General features: G+C 49.1%; 1 protein-coding gene across 3 annotated transcripts in view; it reads right to left on the reverse strand.

Annotated features, from left to right (window-relative positions):
• Positions 1-25,591, reverse strand: part of LOC146856251 (uncharacterized) — a 259,790-nt gene that overhangs the window by 209,362 nt on the left and 24,837 nt on the right. For all 3 annotated transcript variants that reach the window (XR_014981452.1, XM_085654318.1, XM_085654319.1), the window contains exon 2: positions 4,466-4,547. Coding sequence is in view for 2 of the 3 variants with exons in the window: in XM_085654318.1 (XP_085510444.1) it covers positions 4,466-4,547 (82 nt within the window). In the remaining variant the exon portion in view is untranslated. The remainder of the gene's footprint in view (positions 1-4,465; positions 4,548-25,591) is intronic.

The raw sequence follows: 25,591 nt of genomic DNA on the forward strand, positions 1-25,591 counted from the left end.
GGGTTCATAATGTACTATGGTGCATTTCCCACTGATTAACGTACTTGCATTTAATTTTCATTTTAAGCTGTGGTATTTTATATGTAGTTACCTGAAGGTGAAAGACCGAAAAAGTTATAAAATATTTTTTTTTTAGCCACACCTTTAACTACGCCCCAAAACTCACTCACCCCACCCCATTGCATGCAGAATCACAGCTCACATAAAGCAGCCACTGCTCGAGCCGCCTTGTACCAAACTCCGGTTTTAGGACTTCTTCTGTATCATGACTTTAGGAGGAGAGAAAAAAAAAACAGGAAGAAACCTGGCCTGAGAAGGAAGGAGAGCAAGGGGTTAAGAAAGGAGGTTTAAAGAGGCTGGGCTTCAAAAAGTGGCCAGGCACGGCAGAGCACACCACCACCATTTCCTAGAAATTTTATAAACTGCACCGAGAGCACAGACAGGAAACAGCTGCAGCGAGGTCAGCTATTGTGGAAAGAGGGAAAGTCCTGCTGAGGTCACCGGAAGTAGGCCACAGAGAAAGATGTTATGCAGACTTCCGGAGTCTGCAGAGAATGTTTTCATTTCAGAAGAATAAGACACGATCCCCGTTCACAGATATCCAGACATTACACAGAACCCCCGCTGACAAAGCCCTTGAGCGAGGCTGCATGGAAGTGTGCGCCAACTCCTGCAAATCCCCGACTCACGGGGCAAGCTACACGGGAGGGCCTCACAGCGCTGGGGTGTACTGAAAATAAACACTACACGCATGTAAAGTACTCCACGGAGACACGCCACACGTGCCAGCTCTCCTGCAGAAAGTTGCCCCCGCGCAGAAACAGCTCCTCATACATTTAGCCCCTCGGAACCAGCGTAGCTCCTCGTAGCTTTAATCTGATCTGGGTCCAACCCAGGGCTGGACTGGGAACCTAAAGCAGCCCTGGCAATTTTGTCAGACCAGCCCCTGGGGGGTAGAGGGGTGGCAAGTGTAAAGCACTGCTGCGTTTGTTGCAGGAGACCGATATTGTAGCACTGCCACAAAACTGGCCCCAGTAACAAAACAGGCCCCTGCCACTACAAAACTGACCCGCACCTTTCCAGCCTCCAGGGGAAACGCCCGATGCCCAGCATGGCCAGTCAGGCCCTGGTCCAACCCCGTGGACGAGAACGAGGCCATCTGATTTCACAGCACTTTGCCGGTTGTGTGGTGATTTCAGGCTTTGTATGTTAGTTTAACCTAACTCTTAGGGTGTGGGGCCAAGCACTGGCCACTATGGTCAGAGAGGGCTTATCAAAAGGAGCTCCCGGGGTAGGGGGCCACCACGAACAAGACCAGACAGTAGGCACTGTACAGAATCACCAGGGTGGGACTGGACTGGGACAGAAAATAGGCCGGGACACTAAATTAAAATTGGCCCCATTCGCAAATCAGAAAGCTAAAAAAAAGTGGCTCACATTTGCAAAACCAGGCCATTATAAACTTGTAAAGACACGCTGCATAAGTGTTTTGCAAAAGACACATTTTTGCAAGGCGTGTATGCATTTGAGATTGCTGAAGGCAATGATTGTGGAAACAGCAGATACATCAGCAGAAAAAAAAAACTGCTGAACCACACCGTAAAACAGGCCCATAAACTGCCCAAAAAAACAGCCCATACCCAGATCTATCAGACCAGCCCTTCGGGCACTGCCAGGATACCCTCTAGGCAAGTCCGACTCTAAGAATCACACAGGTGAGCGGTTAAAAATAACGAATGCCATCTCAAAATAAAAAGCCAGAAACAAAGTCATACACCACCACAGAGTTACAGAACCCATATCACCGTGAACAATTGATACATTTAGACACTCCTAAACAAACAGTGGTAGGTGCTGGATATAGCCAAACCAGCCCAGGGAAAATTTAAAAAGTGTAATTTCAGCTTTTCAATAAAAAACAAATTTGGCAAGGGCAGTAGGGTTGACACGAGCAGGTTTGCCGCTTGAAATCAACAGCCAATGGAGTCAAACGCATTCCAGAGTGCGCCAGACATCGATACGGTGCAGAACTACCAGAAGTGCAGCAATCTGAAAATGGAGCGAGTTGCTGACTTGAATTGGTCCCAAGCTCCCCCAGCCAAGCCCCCCACGAATGTGGGTGCTCAAGGTCGGACTGGGCAGTGCAGAGTAGGTGGCCTCCATTGCTCCTCTTGTCTCATGGCAGCCATATTTACATCCACCTGGTCAAGCATGGGATGGGGCACGTGGGTAAACAGGGTAGGTGGCTGCCTAGTTCAAGTTCCAGGTCACTCTCCGGGGTGTGTGATCTGAAAAAGCACACTTGGCTCCAAGTCTTAAAGGGGCCATCCAATGAATTTTTTTTTTTTTTTTTTTTTAAAGTTCTTTTCCCAGTCCAGCATCGCTATCACCCACAATAAGTCGACATGCATTGTGTCATCAACGATCATTGGGCAGATGGCCCCTTTAAGCCATAGTAAGTGGCCAGGGGACTGTGCAGTAAAGAGGGGGTCAAAGGTGAACAGAGTTCAGTGGAAGAGTGTAAGCAGTCCTTCAGTAACCTAGGTTTGAACCACCACCAGGGTGCCCCCAAAACAAATGCAGACGTCAAAACAACAAAGCTTTCACCACCTCCCCCGCCCCAAAATACACACCTTTCTAGGGGTGGGGGTGCCCAGACAAAAAGTGGGATGGACAGACACCCCTGTGTGGTGCAGTCATAGACAAGTAGCATTGCAGGGCGTTGGCTTCAGGACTCTAGGGGTGACATCAAACACACTTGGGACTGCTAGATTGCCCAAATAAACTCGGAGAGGTGCATCCGCTTGAGACATAGTCATCAGGAGCTGGTGCAACGAATTGGTGTATGTGGGTTGGACGACTTCATCTCCCACACTGCACGGTGTGTGAAATGCCATGACTGAAAACAATGTTTTGGCACCTACGGAGTATGTTGACACTGTGGACCACTGCAGATGGAACAAAACAAACATGCGACAACGTAAGCTGTGCTCAGTCCTCAGAAACTTTCGCTAGACTCCGATTCCTTTTTCCAGCAGACCGGACAGTTCCAATGGAATAAATATTTATGCTGCAACACGACACTGTAAAACCACACGCGGGCTTATTCGTGAGGCAAGTCAGGCAAAGCATCAATATACACAGGATATTACAGCAAATGCCTGGCTCCAAAAGGCTTTATTCCAAGGCAGGACTTCCTTTTCATCACGTGACACATTAGAACGGCACAATAGCTAAACAGGACACTTGCATGCCTCCTGAGTCTACCATCACAGAGCCCACGATTTCAAAGCCAAGTCCCTTGTTATATTTACAAAAGATGGACATAAAAACCTCAAGTAACATTGAGCCAAACAAAAAGGATTATTGTACCCCTGTTTTACAGAAAACATGCATACAAACCTTTTACCCAACAAAGGTGTATGAGAGAAAAGTAACCTGCAATCAAAGGCCACAGAAATGCACATATGAACAAGTGGGTAACAAAGCAGTGACGTCAATACCCTGCCACAGTCGCAGCGCACGCCACAGCCCACGCCAGTCTTGTTCAGAGATATGGCCCTGCCAGACCTCAAGCACAGCTGGTCTCTTCCTTACAGGTTGGACCCCACTTCAGAAACCCGATGCCCACATGTACCCCCCGCACATCTCTATGGCTGTATCATTTGAATCAGTGATGAGGCTTGGAGGCCCTCAGGCCAGCACAACCACATTTTACTGGGAATTCCCACCAAAACAAAAAGCACAATTCTAGTATGATAATAATGCATGCAGCTTAACCCAGAATCAGTCAGAGGTCACGTAACATGCAACATCTGTCGCCATCAAGGTTTCCAGCAGCTCATTGAATTAGTGCCAAGAAGAAACCTGGTGCATACAGCACGCTATAAACCTTAACATGGCCAGGGATTCCATAAGAATAGGATGCCTTGGTCTACTGCAAAGCGGAGGAGAAACAGGTGGCCCTGCCTGCACCTTCCAGAGAGGGCGGTCATCCCATTAAGCACCTTGGTGGTTTAAGAGCCCAAGGATAGAAGGCCATGCTATACAAGCCATCCTTGGCCACCCAAAGACGGATGCAGGGCACATCTCCAGTTTTGGCACACCTAATGTACTTGCCAATGCCCTGGAGGGCAGCAGAATGCAAGCGGTCCATCTACAAGCAAACATCCTCTTTGTTCCCCTTTCATTCTCCACAGCAGCCTCAGGGCTTAACCACATAATTCCTGTTCCATCTTAGAGCGTCCGTGCAGCCCTTGTGTGGTGCGGGTTATAAACCTCACACTACTGGCCAGACCTGAAGAATCAAGAGCCTTGGGTAGCCCAGGAGCTACAAGCTCTTACTAAACTGCTGGTGGGACACACCAGAGCCACATTTTACACGGTGGGCATGGGGACATTACCCAGATATAGCACTCCTATGCGTGCAAAAGCAGATATAAGAAAAACAAAATGTTACACTTACACGCAGGATGCGGATCCGTTGGAGTACATGGTACACTTGCCGCCATTCTCGCAGGGCCGGTTACTGTCCAAGCATTGCAGACCTAGAGAGGTAAAGGAAGCAGGTGAGCAGGGCGTACATCACAAGCTCTAGTGTCATTTTAGTATTTTCCCATTACAAACTTGGCCTTGTGCCCGAGGCCTGGAAAGACCACCCCCTGCACATCAGAGCCTCCTCATCTGTGCTGAAGCTGAAAAACCTGGCCCATTACCTAGACTCAAGACTCGGCCAGAACAGCATCCTACTTAGCTAGCGCCTGGATACCCTCCCACACGAGGCGCATGCTCTATAGTCATAACATAACAAGCACGTGTCAAAATCCATATAGTTACGGAGGACTGGCCTGTCCTTACCCCCAAAACCAGTCCAGCAATGTGTGTGAAGGACCTAACATCTCGAGGGGTTTCGCTTTACCGCTTCTTTAGTTTACTTCTGGAGACACTAGGCATAGGCTGATGCTATACACAATGTCTACACCACCTGGTGCACCTAGACCCCAGTCTAGAGGGAAGCCCTACAAAGCAAATGTAGACCAAACCTGCAAGGCTGGTGACACTGACACACACGAACACCTACCTGGGTTTTCTAGGTTGTCATCACCATGGGGTTCCCTCGCCAGGATTGGGACAAAGTAGACCTAGGCATCAAAATAAAAAAAAAAGTGTCCCCCAGTACAGAATCAGACAGCTAAAAATGTGGCCCATGTTAGCCAATCGGGGCAGTTTTGATCTTGTAAAGAGACGCTGTAGAAGTGCCTTGCAAGGTAACAATGGCTACATTGATTTAAGCTTAATGTTGGCAATGTTTGCTTTAATATCCGAGAAATCTTGAGTTAAAACCAGCCCAATAGACAATAAAACAGGCCCACAAACACTACAGCCCATATGCTGACCAGTCAGACCGGCTCATCCGGCACTGCCCTATAGGCCAGTCCGACCCTGGCCAAAACTGCATTCAGCCCACTCAGTGGCGTAACAAAACTTGAGGGGCCCCGTGCGAAGTACATGGAGGAAGGCTCCCTCCCCCTGGACCCAGTCAGGAGATCCCAGGCAAGCGGCCCACAGCCCATTCACAGTGCCAGAGCGCTGAGCCGACCACTGCCAATGGCCAAAAGCTTTTCTCAGTGGGTAAATGTTTAAAAGATTTCACAGAAAAAAATAAGGTTGAAATGAACTTCTAGTTCGGTATGATAAAAATATCTTACCTTACATTAAAATAACACACTTGAAATTCACTGAAACAACAAAGGTCAAAATGACGTTCTAGTTAGGTGTTTGAAATGTCATCGGTGAGGTCATCAAGGATATCCTTTAACATGTCAAGTGTGATGCAATATGCGAGGTCATAAGCAGTGCATAGCGGGGTCGTTCGTTATAGCTAGCTCTGGAAGGATTTTGTTTTTTTGTGTCATTTCAACATCTTACTATCTATAACGTCACGAAAAAAAAAAAAAAATTATATATATCTATCTATATCTATATCTATATCTATCTATCTCTCTATCTCTATCTATATCTCTCTATCTATATCTATATCTATCTATCTCTCTATCTCTATCTATATCTCTCTATCTATATCTCTATCTCTCTCTATCTCTCTATCTCTATCTATCTCTCTATCTCTATCTATCTATATCTCTCTATCTATATCTATATCTATCTATCTCTCTATCTCTCTATCTCTCTATCTCTCTATCTCTCTATCTCTATCTATCTCTCTATCTCTATCTATATCTCTCTATCTCTCTATCTCTATCTATATCTCTCTATCTCTCTATCTCTCTATCTCTATCTATATCTATCTATCTCTATCTCTATCTATCTATATCTCTATCTATCTATCTATCTATCTATCTATCTATCTATCTATCTATCTATATCTATATCTCTATCTATCTATCTATCTATCTATATCTCTATCTATCTATCTATCTATATCTCTATCTATCTATATCTCTATCTATCTATATCTCTATCTATCTATATCTCTATCTATCTATCTATCTATCTATCTATATCTCTATCTATCTATCTATCTATATCTCTATCTATCTATATCTCTATCTATCTATATCTCTATCTATCTATATCTCTATCTATCTATCTATCTATCTATCTATCTATCTATCTATCTATCTATATCTATCTATCTCCTTCAGTTCCCCTCCTCCGGGCGCCTTCCGCGCTACCCCTCTGCCTTAATCTCCGGTCAAGAGGGCGGCCTTGCTCGCTGGCATCCAGGACCTGCTCGTGAAGGGGGCCATCCGGCCTGTTCCTCCGTCTCAGCGGGGCCTCGGCGTTTACTCCATTCTGTTCCCGGTAAGGAAGGTGTCTGGGGATTTTCGGCCGGTTTTGGACTTGAAGCAGGTGAATACTTTCATTCCGCACACTAAGTTTAAAATGCTTTATCTGCAGGAGATTCTGCCGCTGCTGGTCCAGGGGGAGGTGGTGGCTTCCCTGGATCTTTTGGATGCCTACCTCCATGTGCCGGTCCACCTGTCTTCTCAGCCCTTCCTCCGGTTCTGTGTGGGTTCCTGCCACTTCCAATTCCAGGTACTTCCTTTTGGTTTGTCTTCTGCCCAGAGGGTGTTCACCAAGGTCCTGGCGCCCTTGGTGGGCGTTCTTCACCGGGAGGGGATCAGGGTCTTTCCCTACCTGGATGACTGGCTAATCTCTGCTTCTTCTTTTTCGAAGGGGAGGCTTCACGTCCGGAGGGTCTGCGAGGTCCTGTCGGCCCACGGCTTCCTGATCAATCTCCGGAAATCCCACCTCGAACCTACCCATGACTTGATCTTCATTGGGGGCCGGTTGGACATGCTTCAGGGCAAGGTGTTCTTGCCACTGGCTCGCCGCAGTGTCTTGTGGCGGGATCTGGGGACTCTTCTGGGGAGGGATTGTGCTCCTGTGAGTCTGTGGTTGCGGGTTCAGGGGTTGATGTCTGCTACCATCAATGTCCTCCCCTGGGCTCGCCTTCACCTGTACCCCTTGGTGAATCACCTCCTTTCTCATTGGGACCCTCGCTCCGAGAACTACGAGGCTCTGGTTCCGGTGTCTATCCAGATTCGGTCCGACCTGGGCTGGTTGCTTGTGGCGTCCCATCTGTCCGAGGGTCTTCCCTTCCTGGTCTCCCCGTCCCGGGTTGTCACGACCGATGCCAGCCACGTGGGCTGGTGGGCGACCTTGGGGTTCCGGTCGGTTCAGGGTCAGTGGGGTCCTCTTCTGTCCCGCTGCTCCTCCAACTACCACGAGTTGATGGCGGTTCGGCTGGCTTGCCGGGACTTTGCTCCCTTCCTCCAGGGTCATCATGTTTTGGTGCGGACCGACAACCAGGTGGTCCGGTGTTACATCAACCACCAGGGGGGTTGCCGGGTGCGCTCCCTTTGGTTGCTGTCCCGGGAACTGTTGTCCTGGGCGGAGGGTGCAGTCTTGTCGATCAAGGCAGTCTATCTCCCGGGGTTGGAGAATGTGGTGGCGGACCATCTCAGTCGGTTGTTCACGCCTTTGAGTGCCCTCTCCCTGTCGCCGTCGGTCTTTCGCCTCCTGGTGGGCCTGTTTGGCCTTCCTCGGGTGGACTTGTTCGCGGAGTCGGGGAATGCCCTCCTGCCCTGCTTCTGCGCTCTCCATCCGTGTCCGGGGGTATGGAGGGTGGATGCTCTGTCCTTCCCGTGGCCTCGGGGTCTTCTTTATGCCTTCCCTCCATTCCCTTTGATTCCTCGGGTCCTTTGCAAGATCCGTTTGGACCATGCTCTGGTGCTCTTGGTAGTTCCTGGTTGGGTTCGCCGCTCCTGGTATCCTCTCCTGGGCGAGCTGGCGGTTCGGGCTTGCTGGCCGATTCCGGATCACCCGTTCCCCTTGCGGGGCCCTCCTCTGCCCAGGGAAGTGTTGCGCCGGCTCCATCTGCAGGCTTGGCTGTTGAGAGGGTGACCTTGTTGGCCCAGGGGTGCTCCCCGGGGGTGGTTGCTTTCTTGCAGGGGTCCAGGCGGTCTTCGACCTTGTTGTCCTATTCCCGGCACTGGTCCTCTTTTTCCCGTTGGTGCGGGTTGCTGGGATCTGACCCGGTGGATCCCATGAGGGTTCTGGATTTCTTGGCGGAGGGTTTTTCCACTGGGGTTGGCTACCTCCACTCTTAGGGCTCAGTGGGCGGCGTTGCGAGTCTTCCGCAGTCCGGATCTGGACCTCCTGGATTCCTTGGTGGCCCGCTTACTGCGCAGCTTTTCTCTGCGGCGGCCTGTGGCTGTTTGCCTCTCTCCTCCCTGGGACCTTCCCTTGGTCCTGCGGGCTCTGCAAGGTCCTCCGTTTGAGCCGCTGCTGTCGGTGGACCCGAAATTCCTCACCTTCAAGGTGGTTTTTTTGGCCGCTATTGTGTCGGCCGACCGCATGGGCGAGCTGGGGTCCTTTCTTCGGTCTCCCCCCTTCTTGAGGATCCTGCCGGACCAGCTGGTCCTGCGCCATGATCCCCGGTTTCTGCCAAAGATTCCTTCCTTGGCTAACCGCTCTCGTGAGGTTTCCTTGCCTTCCTTCTCCCCCTCGGTGGGCGTTCCCCTGTCCTTGTTGGATGTCCGTCGGGCGGTGGAGATCTACTTGGATCGCACCGCCTCCGTTTGTCAGTGTGATAGCTTGTTTGTGCCCTTTGGCCCGGTTCGGTCGGGGCACAAGCCTTCTGTTTCCACGCTCAGTCGCTGGCTGAAGCAGGCTATCGTGCTGGCTTACGGGGCCCAGGGGTCTGACCTCCCGGGGTCTGTCCAGGGGCGTTCCACCCGGGGTGTCTCGGTGTCTTGGGCCTCGTTCAAGGGTGTGTCCACTGAGGAGATTTGACAGGCGGCCACGTGGTCCTCTCCCCACATGTTCATGGAGCATTACCAGGTGGTCCTGGGGGGCTCGGTTCCTGGGGATTTTGCGGGGGCGGTCCTGAGTGCGGGTTCTGCCGCTCCTTGATTCGTCCTTTGTATGACTGTTTTTATTGTGTGGTTTTCATTACACGTTGTATTAAAGTTGTTTTGTTAACCTTTCATCGCCTTGGTGGTGTTTTGTGTATACCATGAAGCCGTTTGGCTTGGGTATGTGCTCACTTCGTTAGTCATGTGGCGAGGATGACTAACGAGGAGGTAATGCCCCGATTACTTTACGGTAATCATCATTACTCCAAGTTAGTCTTCCTCGCCACATGAGTTCCCGTCCCTCCCTCCCTGTCTGGCTATCGGCTTCATGTTTTGCTTGTTAGTTTCAGGCTTTGGGGTTGGGCCGGCCCTTCTCTTATAGTGTCATAGGGGTAGGGGGTCGGCCATATTGGGAAGGGATGGGAGGCATGGGAGGCTAACTTTTGCTTTGGAGGGTTCTGTGGTGGAGCTGAAGCTCACTTAGTTAGTCATGTGGCGAGGAAGACTAACTCGGAGTAATGAAGATTACCGGTAAGTAATCGGGGCAATTCCTCTGCTTACCTAACACCCGGAAACTAGCCGTCTAGCACCAGCACAGCACCCCAATGACATCACTTTACGGCTTCAGTTTCTTCCAGCGCTTTGTGTGTTTGTTTTCGCTGCATTGTGCATTGAGATAGAGCGCGGATGAAAGGCCCTGGATTGACAGGAAGGGAAAATCGAAGCCTATGGGTTTATCCGAAGAACAGGTGCAGCACACTGTAGCAGGGGCCGAACCCGCCGTCTCACACCACACGGCTCGTACACCAACCACCGCACAGCGCACCACACACACGAGCAGCGTTACCTTACCTGAGCTGGCAGGGCAGGCGCGGCGGAGCCTACTCGTGCACAAGACGTACAGCAAGGGTAAGTGCCGTGTAAGCTTGCTTCTGCAAAAATAAACAGGTGCAGCGCAAGCTTACCTGTGCAAAACGGGCGCAGCGCAAGCTTACTTGTGCAAAACGGGTGCAGCGAACACGAGCTTGTGCACAATCGGTGCAGTTGGGGGGGTGCAGTGTAAACTTTCTTGCGCACTAGAGGTACAGCAAAGGCAGGTGCAGCGTAAGCTTTTGACTCGTGCACAACTGCAGCAGTGACCGTGTTACCTCGCTAGCACTCAAGTGCAGAGCGTGTAAACCACCTTTCCTTGAACAGGTGAGACAAAGGTAAAGACAGCGTCAACTTGCATACACTCAAAATTCTAATTATGTGTAATGTACCATTAAATGATGCGATTCTACAGACGTGGCTTTTCTCTCATAAATATGGATTTGCCACATAATCCATAATCTGCTGCATAATCTTCAAATTTTAACACACAAAATTATTTTTATTTTAACCAGATTAACGGTTACTAAAAACATGACATGTATGCATGCATGCATGCATGCCCAGTGCAAGGCCCTTCGCAAAAGGTTAATTGGTCATATTTCAGTTGCTTATTTCTGTATTTGGTTGTTAAACTAGTTCTAGTTAGTTATCCTGTCTGGGCAAATAATTCACCTATGTGTAAAACCTGCAAAAATAATGAAGGAATACTATTAAAAAAATGTGCTGCGGTATGCCGCATAATTTGCCTTTTCTTGCCACATAATTGAATGAACCCAGCCGCATAATTTCCTGCTACTCTGCAACATAATTCTTATGGCCCTGGTAATGTAAATATTATTGCACACCGGATAATTTATGCAGGAGCCAAATAAATATTCAGAAAAAGGCAGAGGTCTGGTAAGCAAACAGTCCGTTTCTGGAAGCTGCTCTGGGGCCACTCACAGGTCAAGGTGTGAACTCTCAGCCCCCCTCAGTACCTCCACCATGCATGTGCCCTGTCTTCCTGCCAGGACCCACGGAGGGGGCGTGCCGCAGAACAATGAAAACACCAAGGTCCGAACCCTTAAACACCGAATTACGACACACAAAGGGCGAAAGAGGGTGGGAAGGGCTGTCTAAAGTTCTCCAACCTTTGTCATGAGGGCTTACAGCATTGGCAAGAAGACAGGGCTCCAATCCTGCCGTGAATAATGGCGCGCTCGGTCACTGCCGAGGAGGGGTGAGCCGCTAATTACCACCGAAAGCTTACACCGCGGAATGCGTCATTTTTTAAAAGCAACACACAAAGGAGAGATTGTTGACGGTCTATTCAGCTTGACAAAATGTATGTGTGCAAGAACGCACTGCCAACACCAGCTGTTTCACTGCATTATGGTACATGCAGTACAGTGTTTTAATTACTCACGAATAGAAAAGTGCCTGCCATCACCAAGGAAGGTACAGTCCGTGATTGCAAGTACCACCCCTATCTGTACTGGGGGCAAACGCTCTCCAAGTTGTAATTCAAAAGCATTGAGAACTGCATCAACCAGAAAGCAATGGGCGAGCTGGAGCCGCCTTCCTGGCAGTGTGACCCCCCCCCCCCCTATGGGTCTTATTTATTAATTCATGCAGTTTATTTAGTGTAAATATGGGCAACTGGCGTTTAAACGCTGCACATTTCAATTAGATTACGTGGCATAACTTTAAAATATAAGTTGACACATTCACAATGATAATACAAGCAAAGTGGGTAGCTGTGTGTGAAGCGTGTAACCAGCAACAGTTAAGTACCCACCAGAAGAGAAAACAAGCATTTACAATGCAACGGTCTCGGCATTGTTAAAGTTAGAGCTATTGGCATTGCTCATGACAATGCCGTTTCTTGAAATGTTTTAAAAACAAAAACAAACAAAAATAATGGCATGAGCAATGCCAATAGCTCTAACTTTAACAATGCCGAGACCATTGCATTGTAAATGCTTGTTAAAAGTAATTGTCATTGTCTTTCTGGGTTGAGTTGGAATTCACTGCACGTTTTTTCCTAACCCTGAAGATAAGGGTAATTGTATTGACATTGGGTATGGGGGGTTAAACCGCGTGTACCCCACAGGCCCAGCCAGGGAGTCTCCTTTCTGACCCTCCCCCGTCCCCCTCCCGCTGCATGCTAAACGTGCATGGGGGCTGTTAGCTCAGCAATGCGATGCGTTTGTTCCAGGGGCTCTGCACACACATAAAAGACAATGAGGGGCTCATTAGTCAGTGGGCGCAGATTACCCTGCTGTGCTCACTCTGTAATCTCCCCTCGGGAGTGCCCCCTCCCCACCCAGTACTCACTAGTGATTTACAAACACCTGACCCGAGCAGTGCCCCTTCTATTCCGAACTTTGCATCTTCTGTCGCACACGCGCTCTCTAACTTAACTTTTTGCAGTGCCCGGACTTTTGCCCCCTGTTAGTCTCCGAGGATGGTCTAAAAAGCGTTGACGAGATAGGAGTCTCTGTAGCCCCTGCGACTTAAACGTTGCTGGAAAGGCCATCGAAGGCATTAAAACGCGGGGCAGCTTTGAACAGGCTGGACAAGACCTCGTTCTTGAGTCCACATGGACACCAAATGTCAATTCGGAGCAGTGACAGTTGGGTGAAATACAGGGGAGTAGTTACCAGTGGTGCAGCAGGTGCAGTAGCACAGGGGCCCAGAGTCCTGGGGGCTCACTGAACGCTGCTGTATTTTAATAGCCCAAGTGCAGTCAAGGGGGACATTCTCCTTGCTTGCACCAGGTTTCCATGGCATCCTTGCTACACAATTGGTGACCAGTGTCTATGAACTGGGGCAGCCTTGCAGGCGCTGTGTGCACAGACCACTGTAATGCTGGCTGGCATCAACCGCATTAAATCCAGGAGACATCTAACGGACATCACGCCCTTCTTTACTTTATAAAAAGCAAACTTTTTTTTTTTTTTTAGACTGTTTACATTCAGCACAGTTCACAAGAATAGACTGGCCTAAGCAGTGCTTTCACCGCTGCTCCTCTTATTCACCGCTGCTCCTCTTAAGTTCTATTTCTTTCACCCCTCAGAGGCGCTGCCGGCCATTTACATAGGCGATGGGTGTGTAAATATAAGTGATTATCGCAGCATTGCAGAGGCCGCCCCCGCAGGGGGCTCGAGGGCCGGCGCCATAATGGCCGCCAGAGCCCGGGAAGGAACAGGAACTGGTTTTCACCAGCGGGAAGCGCCGCAGGGCAGAATGCCCTGAGGCCCCCGCCCTCTCCCTTCCAAGAACAATAGGAAGGGGAGATATAAGACGACGCTCCCCCTGTGGCAGCCCACTTGCATATCATGGGAGCTGGGGGAGCGGCGCCAAAGATTTTCGAATGGGAGATTTCGACTCGGAGCAGCTGCGGTATCCACCATCATGACCCATGCGATGAAGGATCCAAACCAGCAGGAGAGAACAGGAGGTGCCAGGTGTAAGAGGACGACCTGCCCGAAGTGTCCCCACCCCTGCCGGGGCACAGAAGGTCGGGAGGGAATGGACCGAAGCCGAGACACGCGGACGCAACCCCCAGCTCCCCAGGCAGTATGACGAGGCTTGCAGCGCCGGAAGCGATGGCAGGGTAAGGGCTCGAGGAGCGAGGAGTGGCGGCGTCTCTGCCGGTCACTATGGCAATATTGTAATAAGTTGTCCTGCCCTGCCTTTGTTCTATGGCGTAATGGCGATGTGCGAGCTATGCAAGTGTAGGCAAAATGTGGCGTTACTACAGAAGGTGGCTCAGCGAGCGGAGGGCTGTTATGTGGAAACATTTGCGCTATCACGCACAGCGTCTGCCTGACACGTTTTTACTGTGCGTAATTTTGAGTAGAAATATAAGTGTCTGGGCCCTTTCCGGGAGGACAATAGGGCCTGTACCATCGATTGCCCCGGCCAGTGCTGCCAAGAACAGTACAAACCATATGGAGTAACCGCCCTTAGAATAATGATCTCGCCCCGTCTTTTTCTATTGGAATGTGGAGGAGTAGCGCACCAGTAAATAGCAGGGCGCCTTCCCCTCCCGGAAACAAATTCTTGAAGGGCTTCTCCGGTTTTCAAGAACCAGGAAGAAATGCTGCGTTTAATTAAAATTCACCCGGGGCCGCGATGCAGGACGGGAAGATCATTAACGCTGGCTCGAGATGAGGACAGGCCTGAGGCAAGGCACCGCGCGTTCGTTGGCCACCTCTGATCACACCAGTAATTTAACACCGATTGGTACCGCGACCCAGGGGGCTCGGCTGTGTTAATAATTGTTCGGCCTCGACGGGCTTAGCACAAAAAAAAAAAATATATATATATATATTTGCAGAGGTTCAGGGCAACCCACGGAAGCGCCACATACACAATTACGGATGCGAAAAATAGTTCGAGCCTCGAGGTCGCGTCCACATCCTGCGATTCTGGGCAAAGCACTAAATCTCCCCGGGCCTGAATGTGTAATGTAGATACGGGGCTCATGTAAAGCGCTCCGATAACTTCGGGTCGTGTTCGCGCTATATAAAAAAAAAAAAAAAAAACACAAAGGGTTTTGTCCCCATGTCTGGATGTGTAATGTAAATACGGTGCTCAGGTAAAGCGCTCCAATACCTTAGGGTCGAGTTTGCGCTATATAAATATACAACACCGTAATGTTTTAGTTAAAGGATCCTGAGTGCCTCCTTCATGGAAACTTAAATGGAATGTCCTACTGGCAAACAATCACTCTTTGTGGTCTGACCCAATGCTGCGTAGACTTTTCAGATAGGAACATCAGTCCAGCTGATATGACCACATAATGCCCTCTGCAGTTCTGGGAAACGTTGGTTTTGCTGATTCGGCGTTGATAAATTCTTCTTTTTCAACGTATGAGAGTGGCTGAGCGCTGCTTTTCTGGAAAACAATACAGGAAACAGGTCTGGGCTCCCCCGCAGGAGAGGTGCAAGGGCAGGAAACTACTATGACAAATGACCCTGTAAAGTGCAGTCCCTATGCGGGTTTCCGCTTGCAGCTCCAAACACTGCAGATCAGCACGAACGACTCTTCTGAGCAATATTCATGTGACATTCATTCTAAAAATACTTCCGTGGCCTTAGAGTCTGGCATGGCAAAGGTTGCAATGTTTTAAAAAAAAAAAAAAAAAAAAAAAAAAATTCTATTCTGTCCGACTGTACAGACCCCTGAAATATCCCAAAAGACCTTAATTTATGTACATAAATGTTGAAAAGATTAAAAAGATATTTCGGGTAGTGTTCATTGATTTAAACGTTAGTGAACATATTCATAATTCATGTTTCTCCACTCGTTTCCTCGGGCTCTTTTTCATCAGGAATGGGCTGCAATGTCAGTTAAGGACAGGCGTGTCACGCTGAAAAACGAGCAGGCTGATAAGCCCATACCAAATAAATGCATTTTATTAAACAGGAAACTAGAATCGCAGAGATAGGCGCGGCGAAGCTACAAATCTACGCGGGTGTACCGTTAGCTCGCCATAAGCCTTTCCAGATGCAGCCGTGGTGCTGGGCTTGGCAGCCTACCAGGGGATTGCCTGCAGTCGGAGCTGCGCTCTGTCCGCAGTCAGCACTGCAATACATGTTCCGAATGTGTCATAAGTAATAGAGCCATCTGTGAGTAGCGACCAAGTTTAACTCTCTACATTTAAAATGAAAACAAGCACAGAGTGGCAAGCTAAAAACACCAGCGCAAGTTTCTGCTTTGAAACGGGGGACCCAGGTTCAAGTCCCAGCGCCGGATGCACATCCTGCCTTCGAAGGAAGAGCCAAGGAGAAAAAGGGCGCGTGGCGGCTCGACAGCCTTTCCAGGTTAAAGCCCATAAACCCACACCGGAGTCGAGATAACAGGTCCGGGTGACCTGTATATAAAAAAAAAAAAAAAAAAAAAAAAAAAAAAAAAAAAAAAAAAGACATGCCCTGGTGGAAGGTATTTGGGTGCTCCGGTGAACTGCGTTCCGCGGAAGTATCGAGGCAAAGGCCACAATAATGGAGGAAGGGCGTATTGGTCCAAATGTTATAGCGCGGAAAGATTTATTATATCGTTTGCGTTAGTTAATTGAATTGGGAGGACCGGGACAGTTAGCTCAGTGGCTTGATTTGGTTAAACACCTGCTCCTAAGACCTGGGCGACACGCTTAATGGTCAGGGGTTCAAATCCCGGCAGCGACTTGATATACCATTCCTAGCTGTTTAGGATCGCCATGTATTTATGGTGGGAATTCAATTAAATTACTTTGTCAAAAAAAAAAAAAATGAATGTCTGCCTTCAACGCAACTGGAGCACGATCTATCGATTGCCGCCTTGGGTAGGGCAATCTGCAAGCTAAGTAGTGCCCAGGGTGGCCTGGCACGTTGCGCAAAGGTCGCCCATTGTACCGCATTGAGGAACCCATAGCGATACGAAGGTTAGGTTCAATGCGCCCCCTGGTAGGGCCCACTCGGTATTTTCACCCTCCCACAGTTCAGTGGACTGGATGTGAGGAAAAGGTCCGATGCGAGAATACCACAGCAAAATGCAGGAATAAGGAAAGGTTTAGCAGTAAACCAGTTGAGCTTGACAAAAAAGCAAGCTGCTGTTAATAACATGGTTTAAAAAAAAACAAAAAAAAAAACAGAAAGTGGGATGTCAACTAGTGATTTCACCCCCGGGGAATAAGATCAGTTTGTTTGAGTCACGGCACGCAGCGCCTTGGGTTAGCAGGCCTGCTGCAAAACCCACACAACAATGAATTACCGGATGGTTGTGTGGACATGAGCAAGATTATACATGCTCTTCACATTTGATCCAAACCTGTTGGCGGGATAGTAATGAAGACAGCCAAGTGCGAAATTAAGGGGTAGTGCACGGAATTACCGAATTGTCATTCATATTGGTATTGGTGCTCCACATGTCTGCGGTACAGCAGAAGTCAGCTGAGTAAAAGATTACAAAACTCCTCGCCGAGATTGCACGGAGGCCCCCCCCCCCCACCCCGACCCATCCAGTGTACCGTAAACCGACCCAGCCAGTAGGTACCAGAAACCGTAGTAGCGGAGCCTGGGAGAGGTAGAGGTCAGGGTGTAGAGGTGCCTACCGGAGGAGCCTGCCAGGAGCAGGGGTGAAGTAGAGGAAGGGATGTGAGCAATGTAGACTGTATCATGCCACCACAAACTGTAGCTGACTGTCTCCCAATTTTTGTTTCATGATTGGCCCATGGTGAGAGGAGACAGCGCTGTAAGACTCCGAACAGGATGCAAGCGTCCCGCCCCAAAAATGGAAAAAGGCGAGGAAGGAGCGGAGCACCATGGCGTATGGATTGAAGAGTACCATCAGAGCCTACCCGACGTCAGCCACGAGAGGTATGACCCATTGCGGGGGGAGACAGTAGTGTCAGGCATCAAAGTAAGATGCAGGTGTGCCAGGGCACTAACGGCAAAGACGGAGCAGAGCGCATCATGGCAGTTGTGGGAAGATTGCCGTCGGAGCTGACCAGATTTGGGGGGAGCCGCAGGAAGACGTAAGCCTCCCTTGCGGCGTGGCGGAAAACACAAGTGTATTGGTATTGTATGGGAGCACACCAACAGGGCGGTGTGTAGAAGGAGGGCCACTCACTTTGGGATGCCGCACGGCAGGGTGAGTGCGCCTGACGAAATCGGGGTAGCAAACGGAGACGGCGCTCGCAGCCCAGCCCCCGCCAGAAGGTGGGGCGCAAAAGAGACTAACAAGGTAGCGAGTTGGGGGCCTAACTCCGGGGAAAATGCTACCCCCACACGCAAAGGGGCGTGGTAAACAACAAAGAACAATCTATGAGCTGTCAGGGTGATTTACGACCCTAGGAGTTGCAAATGAGCAAAAAGACAAACAAGTGATTTATGGCCAGCCGATGATTTATGGCTGATGATTTATGATGTTCATGCGGAGTGATTTATGACAGCCGAATGATGACAGATTGTGACAGAATGATTTATGGCCTACCGATGATTTATGACCCATGATTTATGACCCATGATTTATGATATGTAGGCAAAATGATAACGAAAATTATGATGGCTTGTGATAGAATGATTTATGACCAATGATTTACGACCCATGATGTCGGGCTGCTGATTTATGGGAATCAGGCAGAGTGATTTTTGGCAACAAAGTAAGGGCCAATTGCGGCAGAATGATTTATGATGCCTAATGATTTATGGCCCATGATTTATGATGTCCAGCTGACAATGCGTGACATCACATTTGTAATAATGTGTGACAACGATTTATGACCCCGGCCTCCAATGGGTGGCAGGGGGAGTTGTACTCATGTAATAAAACTGCGGCCAACAATTACCACCACATACGACGATTGTTGGCTGTTTTTCTAGTAATGCAGATGCACGAATATGGTATGGTTCCTGGAATGGGCGCAGTGCGGCCGTTATGGGCAGCGCATTGTTCGGGGAGTTCAGACCATCAGCTGCAGAAAGGATTCCTCCAGTGAATGTCGTCCGAGCAGCCAGAGAGTCTGTGCAGGGCCCGGGGAGGCCTATTTAAGGGACGGCCCGGCGCGGCCATTTCACCCCTCTGTGCCGCGCCATGTGGGACGCTCTCGCCCTTTGCTGTCTGCTCTCTCTCCTCCAGGAGGGCCGGACCCTGCCACTCTACCCCAGGCACAGGGTGTCCGCCCGGCACTGGGCCGCGGGAAGGTCCGACGATGTGGGTTTCGGCGTGGACTACAATGACCTCTGCAGGGTGGACCCCCGGCTTCAGTGCCTGCACATGAGCCAGCCCTGGAGCAGCGGGCACCACAAGTTGGCCGCGCTGGAGGACAGCACCCCCTTTAGGCTCCGGGTGCGCACTGCTGCCTCGGGACCCCCCAGGCCCGTCTTTCCCCACCAGCATCTCTTCCAGTACATCAAGCGGATTTACAGCTGCTGTAAGCTGGGCTTCCCCTGCGAAAACGAAGTGGAGCCCTCGTGGGAGAAGGAAAGGGACAATGGGAAGTGGGGGTATGTAGGGGGAGCAGCGAGGAGAGCAGAAACAAGAGCAAGCACACACCACCGCCTTTCTCCGAGGCACAGCAGAAATGCCTCGGAGAAAGGCAGCGTCTTTTTCGGATTCGGGGGCGTGTTTTGCTGTGGTCTCCTCCCTGAGACTTTTCGCAAAAACCACGCCCCCCGATCCGAAAAGGACGGGGCCTGATCGGAGTGACTGACCTCTTCTCCAGTGGCTGGCCAGCATTTACGAGGCCAGCCAATGGAGAACAGGGGAGAAGAGGGGCTGGATCAAGCCCCTCTTCTCCAAGTCATTAAATCTCCGACTTCCGGTTCTGCCTTTCGGCAGACCGGTAGTCCTCGACCTAAAAAATAAAAAGGGAGCACCCTGCCTGGCTTAGCACAATCCAACAATCATTTGTAATGCAATAGGTCTCGCATTTATCAGAGTTTGAGCTATTGGTACTGTAAATGACACTGCCTTTTATTTGTGTGTTGGTTTTTAAAACATAAATAAAAGGCATTGTCATTTACAATGCCAATAGCTTAAACTCTCGCAAATTCGAGACCTATTGCATTACAAATGCTTGTTTGTAAAAGCGCCCCATGCCAAACTTTCACTTTAATAGTGGTCACGCCCCTTTCTTTAGACAACCTGCGTCTAAAGAAAGACGCGCAGCCGCCATTAAAGTGAAAGCGCAGTATGGGGTCTTTTACAGAAAAAAAAACTATTTTTTAAATTGACAAACATCCATACAAAAAAAAAAAATCAGAACAATTTGGGCAACCTGCACGACCTGCCCCGCGAGTGGTGCGTGTGGCTCTATTGTGAAAGTAAAAAGCACGCATAGCACGCAGCAAATACCAAAAGAATGCGGCCACCATTGCTAAAGCTGGCGTCCCACCAGTACTGTTTCGATTAATTAAGCAAAGAGTTCTCCCGAAGGGCTAATGCAAGCAATACCGTAAGCACACGTAAAAGGGCCAGTCCTGATGGGAGGTTACCACAGAAGACAGGGAGGTACTAAGCAGGGACTAATAAGCCAATTAACAAATCAAAAGCCAACATTTACAAAGGACAGTCACAACAGCCAATTGAAAAGATGGGCGGAGAGTGGAAGAGCTTCTAGGCCATTCCCGAATGCAACATGCCTCGCAGAGCAGTGCATGCGCTGCCCAGGCTCATCCTAAAAACCAGTGTAGTGCTACTTCCACAAAGTAAGGGTGCGAAAAGTAGGAACACTATGAAGAGGCACAAAGATAAGCAATTAGGAGGGAGTTTAGTGCACAGAGATCTTCCAGGTAGTAGGGCAAAGAGAGCAACAGAAAGTGAGAAGCCCAAACATGACTGGATAGGCAAGAGATGAGGGCGAGGCAGAAGAGATCATGTCCAGTAGAAAGTAAACAGAGAAGTTCTAGAGCGGCAGACCCAGGCACCCAGTGGGCTCAGATCAGATGTTAACGTAGGGTTTCCCGCAAGCAAGAGACCAACAAAACAATAAGTCCCTGCCTGGTCAACCGCAGTCTACCGCACTGCCTGTCCTGGCTTCTTCAGTGATGCCTGCTCACGGCCCTCGTATCCACCCAGCACCCAAGCCTTTGCATTGATGGAAAGCTTAGCCCACCCAGTATTAGAAGAACCTGCATGCCTGCCATCATTTTACGCCACAGTGAAGGCGGTCACGCCACAGGACCGAAAAACTGTTAGTGTCGCTGCTCATCATGGAGGCATTTCAAAGCTCCGGTGCCTCAGATCATCACGTGGGCTTGCTTTCCCATTACCCTCCTTTCAGCATCTGTCAGGGTGCTCTGCCTTTCCTCCTCTGTGCCTAGCAAGTAAAAGTTCTCAGTCTCCTCTCACACGTCTCCCTGGCTCGCCATCTTACCTCTGACCTTCATCCCCAGCTATAAAATGCGTACAATGGTCCCGGCTCCTCAGTGACTCTCGCTGCCTCCCCAATTCATGCCTCAGCTACCTCCAGTGTGCAGCTTTTCATCCTCTCACCGGGGACACAAGGCCCATCCTTAACTCCCAATTTCTTCCTCACCCAGAGAGTAGGGCATTGGATAGGTTTTTCAGTTCTTGCAGTAACAAGAGTGGAAGCTTCCAAGCCCGTTTCACACCTAACCAGTGCTTGTTGATCGCACAGCGTCATCCTGTGAACCATCCTCTTAAGCAAAGCTCTCTTTAACACTCCAGGCTTTTCCCTACATGTTGGCGGTCGTACACTTTATCCCATAAGTCCTCCAACCAGAACCTACGTATGGCCACCTCACTTTAAGAGCAAGGACTAGGGCTTCAAGCAGGCCCTATATTTTGAGCCCTGTAGACAATCTGGGATGATGGGATGGAAGCCGGCAAGAAAGGAGGTAAGAAGAACAGTCAATCTCTGCTTCCTTCCAATGTATGTTAAGAGCGTCGATCAACATTCTGCGTTCTACCTTCTGAATAAGAGGCATGAGCTTTTCAGGACTCTTACGTTAAGCTCTTGGGCAAATGCTCTTCGAAGTCTAGTCCTCGTTCCACCACCCCACCTCCACTCACCAGTTTACATTTACGAGTGGCCACTTTGAACTTGGCCACCGGGTAGTATTTTGGATTTTCATTGGCCAACATGTCCTCCAGAACAATCCTGACGTATCTCAGGTCAGTTGCACATGCATTGGACCTGCTGGTTAGCATCAATTGACCACACTAAGGGAACCCGTAGTGATCGACCAGCTGGAACTTCCTAGAGCAACAGAGCCCACCCAATGCCGGTTAACGGGAGCAATTGGGATAGGAGTGGTGCCTCAACACTACTCTAGAATGTCAGAAACTCTGCTGAGTCGAGGAAGATGGCTTCTATTTGGATTACTATTTCTTGATCGAGCTTGTGTGAAGTGAGCTCAGAAAAGATAGACAGGGCTGTAGTCCTCGGGCTTCAGTCTAATCAGTAGTACATGATTATAACAGTACTCTGGGATCTAGAGACCGCTTCAGAAGATTGATGTTCCTGGGTTCTACCTGAGGCTCACCGCTTAGAACCCACTGTGGTGGCCTCGGCCCATCTTCAATGAATCAACTTTAGATCGTTACCTGCACAGATACGGAGGAAGGCAGTACAGAAGGATTGACAAGGACATCTTGGGTAAGAGCAGCTTAAGCTTCAGGTATTGAAAGCGTAACAGCTGTACTCTAGCCATCCACAGCTGTAACCATCATACAAATAAACTGACCTGGCCTCATCAGTGGTAGCTTGTCCCACATGAGACACCACGGAAATCGCCACGGTAGGACCAGCAAGAAGTTAGACACCCACAAACGCCAAAAAGTAAAGTTTGGATAAAGTTCCCACTAATGCGCTCTCAGACGGAAGTAAGAGTGTGAGTGTGAGTGTGAGTGTGAGTGTGAGTGCGAGTGTGTGTGTGTGTGTGTGTGTGTGTGTCCCTGAGTAAGACTTGAAGCAAAAATCAGGCCAAACCTGATGGTTTACCACTACGTTAGGACTGGCCCACAAGTCCCAAAACTTTGCAGCTATTTTTCTCAAAACTATTTGATTGCACCAGTGTTCCTGTATCAGCTTGGAAAAAAGGAGGCACCCCTTGCTGGAGGAGAAACTTGACAGCAGTAACTCTGGATAAAGCCCCAGATCGCCACACATCCCTGGTGATAATCAGAGGCGTGTTATCGAGGCCCACTTGAAAATGCTACAATCCTGACCCGCTAGCAGAAATACAAGCACCACAAATATCCAAACATTTAATGAAGCGCATGTAACTGTCCAAACAGCCATGTTTAGCTCTTTACACTGCAGCGTGCTCTGCAAGTGCGAAAGCTCCATAACGAGATTTTGGTACGTTAGTATTACGTTTCGAGATTACTAGGAGATACGAAAGACAACAGCACATATACAAGTAGAATACACTTTGCAACCCATTAGCAGCAGAATCTCAGTCTTCGTGAAACCAACTACAACAGGCACAGAAAGATCAAATAAACCTGTCCCTGTAGTCGCTTTTATCTTGGACTGCGACAGGTGCATGGAAGCAACAGCTAGTTCCACGGGAACAAAAACACATTCAGCAAAAGTAGTGTGGGAAATAAAATCTAAAGTAGCTTCTAGGACAGGAGAGTATGAGATCCTCCAAAAACACACCAGCGAAGCAACATTGGCCCTCACACAGCAGGTGCCTCAATCAAACAGGATTTGTAAAGAGCCGATAATCACCCCCTGAGGGTATCCAGGCTCAATCATTTCTTAAAAAAAAAAAAAAAAAAAAAAAAACAACAACAAAAAACACACAATACCAAGAAAAAGCGGCCATGGAGGTAGACACAGTACATCCTCTAAGCACCCGCAGTCATCACCAGAGCAGTACAGGCTTGTCTGCCAAGGACCGAAGATTTATCAGTCTTTGCAGCAAATTTTCAACTCAATCGATTTTAGAAGTCTTACTTGAGTTTTCTGTATTCTAGACCATAACAGGATACAAAAAGGCAAACATTTGCAGTTCCAGGGTTCTACAGTAGATTACATAATATGGCCGACATAGGTACACCGCTGGTTCTTTTCCATCGCACCATACATTGGTTCGAGACCTGGCTGACTATCCTAAGCTTCACTTAGGGATGGCGACAAAAATGAACAGCAGCACTAGGGCTGCTATGATGTCCCTTGCACAAGACCTGCACTCTACTTTTTAAAGTTTTTTAAATCACTACCACCGCCCCAACAGATGGGCCCCCCTTTGGGTAGATGCCAGAAGTATAAAAGGTTGAGTGTCCCTTCTTGGATTCAAACCTATGTCTTGGAGGGTGCGTCCAGGTCAATGAAGCCGACGCGTCGCTCGCTCCCCAGAGGTAGGTTTCGGGCTATGTGGTAGACAGACAGAAAAAGGTGTCACAGGTTTGTTTGCCGAAGGAGTGAAATACTAATCCGAGACGCGTGCTTCTTGTGGAAGTTACCCACACCGGGGCCTCGCCCACCCTGCGAGCTCCTACTCACTGAATAATGTGGAAAACCCAGGAAGTGCCGGCAGCTGCCGCTTACCACATCCTGCTAGAGGAACACAACTGCGTTCGCGTTTCCAGCCTTCGAAACCCATCATCGTCTGGCAGTCATGTACACTATGTGTGTGATTGTAATGGCGCACCTCAAGCTCACCAATGAGCAGCTCGGAGGGGGGTGGGGGGGGTTTCGGGTGTACTAGAAGCTCTCCAGCTGCTTGTGAGTAGCTTCCTAATGTGAATCCCACCTTAGTAAACAAACATCTTTTGTGTGGATGAATTGGGTAGATTTCCAAAAATTGCAAAGGGTGGGTTTAACATTTTAAATGTATGTATTTTCAGAATAAGGTGATTTAAGGCGGATATTTAAATGGTAACTTGTATAGCGTTGCTGTTGCTTGGGCCTGTAACTCTGGTTCCGGGCCCTTAACAACCGGTATAGCCCTTGGCAGTGGGCTATAAGGCGATAACAATGGCTACCTGTCAAAAGACAACCACTGCAACACACAGCACGGCACACAAGGCGCATGCATCAATACCAGACCTCTGAGGGGTCCCACGCAGGAGTCATCGACAGGCGCCCATGGCAGACTGCGGCGCCGGTGTTGGGAAACGGTGCACGAGTCTCCATTCCAATGACCCTACCAAGTATTCACAGAGTAAACAGGCCGAGGTGCGCGCAGCAATGCCTGCCCTCTGGAGGCGTAGACACAGCAGGAAGTAAACTACAATGGCAGACAATAACTATCTAAATGATAATCCGTACAATATCCGACTGACCATAAACTGGAACAGAGAGAGGATTGATTTCCTAGACATTCAATTTTTTGTTAACAACAATACAATACAAAGTACTATCCATCGCAAATCTACAGCCTGCAACAGTGTTTTACACTATGACAGTGCTCACCCCCGACATGTGGTTAACAACATCCCATTCGGTGAAATGGTGAGAATGAGAAGGGTCTGTAGTACCCATGAGTCATTTGTCCAAAATCTAACAGAAACGAAAAAAAGGTTCTTGGAAAGAGGTTATCCTGCCAGCCTGATGGATAAAACTGAAAAAAGGGCATTGAATATTAAGCGGGAAAGCACACTTGCAGTGAAAACACCAAGTATGACAGGGAGAAGCTCACCTACTGCCCTAGTAACGGGTTACAACAGGGACAGTAGCAGAATTTATAACATCCTACGTAAACACTGGAGATTACTTGAGGAGGTCCCAGGTCTCAGGAATGAGATCACCAAACACCCAAAGGTTACCTATAGACGGGGAAAAAATTTAAGAAATATGCTTTGCCCCAGCTTGGTTCTGTCACCCAAAGCCCCTAATTGGATGAGGGATGGCCAGGGTGGGTTTTTCAGATGCACCCAGTGTTCCGTCTGCAAAA

Source organism: Triturus cristatus, chromosome 4_1 (assembly GCF_964204655.1).
Source record: "Triturus cristatus chromosome 4_1, aTriCri1.1, whole genome shotgun sequence".
NCBI lineage: Eukaryota > Metazoa > Chordata > Amphibia > Caudata > Salamandridae > Triturus > Triturus cristatus.